This window comes from Lepisosteus oculatus, chromosome 8 (assembly GCF_040954835.1).
Source record: "Lepisosteus oculatus isolate fLepOcu1 chromosome 8, fLepOcu1.hap2, whole genome shotgun sequence".
Taxonomy (NCBI): Eukaryota; Metazoa; Chordata; class Actinopteri; order Semionotiformes; family Lepisosteidae; genus Lepisosteus; species Lepisosteus oculatus.
Window position 1 is genome coordinate 14,800,060 of NC_090703.1, and position 7,613 is coordinate 14,807,672.

General features: G+C 38.3%; 1 protein-coding gene across 1 annotated transcript in view; it reads left to right on the top strand.

The window, feature by feature from the left end:
• spred1 (sprouty related EVH1 domain containing 1) overlaps nt 1-7,613 on the top strand; it is a 48,645-nt gene extending 41,032 nt beyond the window's left edge. The window contains exons 5-6 of the mRNA XM_006632428.3: nt 2,123-2,284; nt 3,558-7,613. Of these exons, the coding sequence (XP_006632491.2) occupies nt 2,123-2,284; nt 3,558-4,223 (828 nt within the window). The 3' untranslated portion in view covers nt 4,224-7,613. The remainder of the gene's footprint in view (nt 1-2,122; nt 2,285-3,557) is intronic.

Sequence of the window (7,613 nt, forward strand, 5' to 3'; positions counted from 1 at the left end):
AGAGCTGGCTTTTTGGCTCACCTTGCATTCTCTTGTGTTCTGTTTTCCACACCAAAACCTACACTAATTTTTGGCTGAAGCTGATAAAAAAAATCATGATCTCCTACTCTGCCAGCGAGCCCTGGATAACCAAGATCAGTATGTGCCACAAGATTTGAGCTTTGGTAAAAAAAGGGCCTCTTTTTCTTGATATTAGAAATATTTTTAATGTGTTGCCATGGAATGGCCGGCAATTTTTTCAAGAGAAACAAAAAGATGAGTTTTGACTGTTTCCTACAGAGTTTGTCGAGGGTATCCAGAATCTTTAACCTTAGCACGCATTGCCATGGCTCAGCCATCACGGCGCGAGAGAGGGAGAAGGAGGCTTTGAAGAGGAGAGCTCAGTCTGGTTCCCATTTTCCCTGCAGCTGTCATCTGGCTTTTAAGTTTCTGCTGCATTTCTACAGCTGGAGCTGTTTTATTACTTTACCCATCAGTCCTTATTGGCCAAGCATACAGAACTGTTTTAGTAGTCAGAAAAAAAAAGTCAAAGGAAGCATCTCTTAGCAACCATAGGACAGTAATTACTATACCAGCAGCTGGGAGCAAACCAGATTTCCGTTGTGCATTAAAAAGCTGGCGTGGGTTACTTTACAAACGGTGCAGACTAACCAGTGCCAGCAGGCTACTTCACACACTGTGGGTAGAGGAGATTGAACGTGGGCGGTATGCGTGTGTGTGTGTTAGTGTGCTTGCATGTGTGCGAGCTATCCATTTGGTTAAACGTATATTTCAAAACCCATTAAAGGATTTTTTTTTTTACCTTTGTGCTTCCATGGTGTGAAACTCAGCATTCTGTTGTCGAGTCTTTTTTTTTGTTGTTGTTGTCATGTGTGATGAATAAACACCGAGGAGGCTGGATCCGTTAACGTACGCTGTGTGCACATTGGGGAAAAACAGGGGTTTTTAACTACAATCTGCTGTAGGTCGGAATTTCGGTTGGAACGCGTTATCACAAGGAAGGCCAAATCGCAAGCCTGCCCCCTCTTTCCAGAAGGGCTGGGAGCGACGGGAGTGAAGGTCATAACGGGGGAGGGGGGTTCGGAAATCATTGCGTGAAAGACCGAATGTACCAGTCCGTACATCAAAACCTAAGAGCTGATGGCCAGCAACATGCAGCGAGTAGTGCAGTCATCATAAGAAAACATTGCGTCTTATCTAGGTATATACAGCTTCCCGCGCTGTTAGTCAAGTTACCCAGTGGAGTGCAGTAATGAGCAGTCGAATACCAGCCCACACTGAATATTGAGCTTAACAGCAACATGGTTCGTGACTCGTGCATGGTTGTGATTCACTGTGCTTTATTTGTTTAGATCTAAATCTTGTAAATCTTGAATTCTGTCTTACAAAATGTAATCATCAATGGGTGGTGATATGTTAAAAAAAAAGTCTGAATTCTAAAAGCAGCGCATAAAAAGACAGCCCTTGTGGGGAAATGTTTTTTTTGAAAACATCAGTGAATTAGCCGGAAAAAAATGGTCTTTTATTTTACTTGTGTGCTTGTGCTTAATAAAAGCTACCTTTTCTGGAAGCAGGATTCTGTATCAAATCGTTCTTTTCTTTCTCATGTAGGAAGCTCTCGAAAATTTTCTTTTTATTTGAAATGTATTTATCCTAAGACATTTTTGCGTGTTTGTAAAGCCTGTGGATCCAGTTTCTATAACAATAAAAATGCCTTTGGGAATATGTGAATAGATAGGAACCCTGTGTTCTGAACAGTAGGTGTGTTCTAATAGAAGTTCAAAGCAGACTCCAGCCTGCCTCCTGGTGGACAGAAGCACAGATCACATTGCTATTTCTCTTTCAGTGTTTAAAGCACGTGTTGATAAATGAAACCCTTCTTTTTGTATTAATTGATAAGGGAAAATCCCAGCTAATAACCAGTGTCATACATTCAAAATATATGAGAGAAAGGTCCACTTATTAAAAGTTAGCCAAGATGAGTTTCAACTGCAGGAATTTATTTTTGGGAATTAGTGTAGTGTACTGAATTCCTCCATATGCAATAGTAGACTCAGACTCCTTAAACCCAAAAACAACTGATCTGTGCCTTTTCCTCATATTGTGATTTTGTTCGTCTTAGGCAAATCAAGAAAATACTTCTGTTTGCACACCGACAAAAGAGCCCTTCTCCAGGCAGAGTGTGGTGACCAGCGAGCCGTGCCGCGGCTGCTACGTCCGGACCCAGGCTTTCCAGGAGTTCCCCTCTTCCCGGAGACTGTACTACCCTCCGCAGCAGAGCCAGGTCAGTCACGCCCGTTCCTGCTGGGGCTGGCCTTACTTTAGGACAGGGCTTACAATAATGAAAGAATAGGGTTAATTGTAAGACAGGCTAACTTCCATGGCCATCCCAAGTGCTGATGAATCTAAACAGTTCTGTACAACTAAAACAACTATACATAAATAAGCTTTAGAGAATGTGTGCAGGAACGCTTCCCTCTTAGCGAATATGACGCACTGACTTGAACTATGCACATAAATAGCACTCATGCACAGCTTAGTTTATTCACGAAAAGCAACATTTGGTTTTCATTAAAATTAAAAATCTTTAAATTTAGAATGCTTCTTATTTCAGTTATTTGACAGAATTGGTATATTCTGTATTGGGAATGTTGTATTGACACCTTAATTCACTACTGCATGTGCTGTTTCTTCTTGCGGCATCTGATCATTGTGAGATGCTTACCTGAGAGTCCTGGTGGATGCAGACAGGCTTCAGTAATCTTCACCTGGTAATTGGCAGTGGTTCTTGTGCAATAAAGGTGAAAGCTATGAACAAGAGGCACTTAGCCATAGAGGTGTGGGAGTGAGGAACAAGCTACTCAGCCATGTTGAAGCTGATACCTTGGTTTCTTTCAAGAAAGTGGCTGGATGAGGTCTAATTAACTATCAAGCGGTCCAGATGAGCCAAATGGCTTCCTCTCCCTTGTTACCTCTCTTATGTTTTTATGTTAAAGCAGAATGAGCAACATTTAGTCTTCATACAGGAGATAAGGTAGCTAATAAAGTAGTATTTAGGATTAAGTAAGAATGTACTTTAGATTAATTAAAAGTCAGGATAAAGCAAGCAGGCAGTTCTACATTGGTATTTGAAAATTAAAGTGCTTCTGGGTCTTGCGAGTAGCTCAACTACTAAAAGCGCTAGTCCAGACTAGCAGGTTTAGCTGTATGATCTAGGCAGTGCAGATTCTGAGCCAGGATCATGTCTGTGACAGGGATTTCCCAAGTGACAGTGCAGATTTGGCACAGATGTTTCAGTGGTAAAGTAGGATAAGTTAGCCAGAGCTCTTTCAGGTTTTCAGGAAACTGATTTCTGTGGATTCACCCGTTTCATCCTCTGTTTAGCTATGCAGGAGTTCATTTTTTCTAGAGATACAAGTTTTAAACCTGCAAAGTTTTTGAAAAAAAGTTTTAAAAAGCGGTCCTGCATTTTCCATAAGCTCATTTTATCCGGCTTTAAGGATGAAAGAAATGTTTGATATAAACTTTAAACATTCTTCTGTCTCTCTTCGCTGTAGGTCTCATTTAAGTCAACACGCCATGTGAGCTTTCAGGATGAAGATGAGATAGTTCGAATAAACCCCCGCAAAGACGTTCTAATCAGAGGGTATGAGGACTACCGACATCCCATCATGTGGAAAAACGACTTGGAAAGAGAGGACATTGATTCCACTACTCCTTTTTCCAAACCAGATTCGAAAAAGTCAGAGTATCTGTACCCCTGCAGTGATGGGCCTGAATCCAACCCCATCAAAGACTCCAAGGGTTCGGTGGTATTCAAAATGCAGCCCTCTCCTGTGCTCAAATCGAAAAAGTCTCGACGAAGGAAGGAGGATGGGGAACGTTCACGGTGCATATACTGCAGAGAGATGTTTAACCATGAGGACAACTGGAGAGGACAGTGCCAAGATGCCCCAGATCCCATTAAGCGATGCATTTACCAAGTGAGCTGCATGCTTTGTGCGGAGAGCATGCTCTACCACTGCATGTCGGATTCAGAGGGCGATTTCTCAGATCCATGCTCATGCGACACTAGTGACGACAAGTTCTGCCTGAGATGGCTGGCACTTATAGCCTTGTCTTTCATCGCCCCCTGTATGTGCTGCTACCTCCCCCTGAGGGCATGTCACCACTGCGGCGAGGCGTGTAGGTGCTGCGGAGGGAAGCACAAAGCAGCGGGATGAGAAACGCCGGCGCAGAAGGAAGTGGAAGCTTAACATCTTTTTTTTATCTCCAGGCGGCATCTTTCCTGGATCTTTGGAGATTTGTTTTGGCCAGCAGAACAGGATTACCGTCTGCGTAAGGGAGCCATGTTACAAAGCTCACTCAGCGAAGGACGTTGAGACTACAGACATGGAGATTACTAAACAAGGCCACCATGCCTATCTTTTTCATACGCATAGTGTAACTTGTGAAGGAGTTTGTTTTTTGTATGGAAGGCAGCACATTGCCTTCTAAGCTAAGTACAGAGAATATACTGTTTGAGTATGCTAAAAGGGATATGTTCTTGCTTTTTTGTGAATTTTGCAGTTGGGTGACAGGGGCCTTTCATTACTAAAGCATTTGCTGACAGTGTAATTTTTAGACTAAAATGCACTAGATAACACGTCGGTTTAAAATTTATTTCCTGAAAGGTAACTTTCATTAATTCAAATGGTAATTAAACAGTTGTGAGTGCAACTTAATCCTTGCTTAGCAGTGCTGAGATGTTATTCTGTGGTGGACATTTTTCTTTTTTCTTTTTTGTGTGAAAAAAATGAGTAACGCCATACAATTAAAGGTACGATTAGATATTTTGTTTAACATACATTGAGAGCCCATACTAATAAGATTATTGGACCATGGTATTGCATTCCACCTTAAAGAAATTAATTCCATAGGTAGAATAAATATGTAATCTATTTGCAGCACCCTCCCCTTTTCTGGTGATAATGCACATTTGTCCTTGCATTTTATTTTATTTTTTGGTTTATGCAACCTCTTGACCAATATCTACACTTTAAATCCAGATACCTGATCCAGTGTTTTTGCCCCTTTGTGTCCGATTTCTACTGAAACTGCAGTATAATTTTATTTTAGTTTGTTAAAAGCTGAAATTTTGCTCAACCAGCAAGTTTTTTTGTTGTTTCGAGTAATCCCCTTCTTAAAAGTCCAGCACATGATTGCTTTTGAATTAGAGGTACATTTACTGACCACGCCCAGCATAGAATTGCTTTGCTTCAAATATAATGGTATTATTCCAGATTATAAGGATACTAAAATCTTTTTAAGCACTGGTTTCCAAGCTTTGGTTACAGCATAGTGACCAAATTCCCAAGCTACTTTGTGTACGTTCCTTGTTAGTGTGAAATGTTCTACAGCACGTGTGTAAGTATGTATGTATATATGTATACATATATAAATATATATACATTCACATATAGCTAAGTGTGTGTGTGTGCGTGATTATTTATCTATATAAAACCACATGTACTCATGTGTACAATGTCAATAGGCAATCTGTAATAATAATCCATGAAATCTCAAATTTCCCTTTTATATTGGTCACTTTTAATAGTACTTATTTATACACTACGTACCACAGTTAGAATTCAATTTAAGCTTGGTATGTGATAAATCCTAAATTCATACTACATTAGTATTTACCCTTTCCTGCCATTATTCACTCGCCTTGATTTTGTCACTCATAATGTACATTAACTTGTCTTCTCTTAATAATAGCAGATGTTTTGATTAAGGTGTACACCTTTCATGAGATTAGTTGAAGATAAATATGGAAAAACATCCCCCTTTTCATTGTGGCTTAGAAATTGTACATGATAGGAGTGTATTTTTCCTACTAAGGACTTCATGACAGGAAATATGCATTTCCCACAGACTGTTAATAGTCATATCCTGTCTGTAAAAATAGTTAAACCTGCATTTAAAGGCTATACTGTATGAGGTATGGACATTGAGAAGCATGCTACTTCTGAATCTTACTCTGCATTGGTGGTGACAACATTTTGACACTAAGTATTTCTTTACTTTCTATGCAACTTGTACCTTGTGGAAATCCTAAGGCTTATATCTGTCTGCATTAAACAATGGATCTGACACTTTAATAATTTAGATGTTAGCCCAGGTACAAACCATTGTAAATACATAACACTATATTTAAAAAATAATAATGTCCCATCCTGAATTTAAAAATAAAGCATCTTATTTATCACAGCTGTGAGTGAATAGCTTGAACTGACAGCATTATGTATATAGGGCACCTTTGAGTATTATTTCACATTGAAAAGTAGAGGGGGTATGTAACAGAGAAATGACTTTAGAGGTTTTAATAAGAGTTTCTTTCTAGTTTTGTATTGAAAAATAAGGACAGAGAAAGTTAACGCGGTACATTAGTGGCAGTCCACTTATTTTTAAAAGTTTGATATCTAAAGCTGCTAGAAACAATCACTAATTTCATTATGTAAAAAAATCACCTTTTTAAATTTCAAAAGACTGTTAATACATAACCTAACTCAGTTGGTTGAAAACCAAGACACTGAGAGAATTGTGTTTTGTTGTAGGTTCTCATGTTTTTTTTTAAACGCTTTTTTGTTTCCTTCTGGAGTCAGGAATTTGATTGCTTTGCATAGTGCGAGCTGTACCAAGGTTTGATGAACCTAATAAAACTTGCTGGCTGTAAAGCAAAATCTAGGAAGATTTGTATATATTTTTGGGACAAACTAATAAGTTTCCTTCTGTATTAACCAGCACAGTGCAACACCTGGTTATGTACTGTATTTTATATGCAACGTGTGTCTGCTCTAATATTTTTTTATCTGTCTGTTAAATTGCATATGTATGATTTAAGTTCCTAACCACTTTGCTGCTAGTATTTTTTTATGAAACAGATCAATGCATAGTTTTGGAATGCAGAAAGGTGTACACTCTCACCTTCGTCTAGGTTTAAAAAAAGCATAATGCCTGTATTAACTTGTTTTCCTTCAATGTATTGTAAAACGTGTTACTTTCTCCAGCAGCCAAGTGGTTATTCTAATCCTCTAATGCTTTGGTGCACTGATACATTTAAGCTTTTTATTCTTAACAGCTTTTGATGATGTAACTTTTATGTGATTAGTTCTAAAGCATTAAATTGTGGGAAACATTTGTGTTTGAAACTGCGGTATAAATGGTACTCCAATGTTTATTTTGTAAACACTGCCTGTTCTTTTGTTTTGTTTGATTTTGTTTGCTTTAGTGCCATTTGCTTCACACCCTAACGACCTCAAAAAAGTGCCTCACATCTATTATAGTTTCCATTAAAATCTTAACAGCTCTTGTTCTGTTTATATTTGTTTATATATGTTTTAGGTATTTTTATTATGGTTTAAAAATACCAAGTATATGATGTACAATTTTAGTTCAATAACTCATGTCGTAGTTATTTTCTTTATACATATACAGATGTAGCTTGTTACTTTTCACAAGTATATAATGTAAATATGCATATATATAAGTTTGTAACTGTTTTTATGTTACATCATACACTTGTAATTTGACATATCAAATAACATTATCATAATAAAACAGTGAGTTTT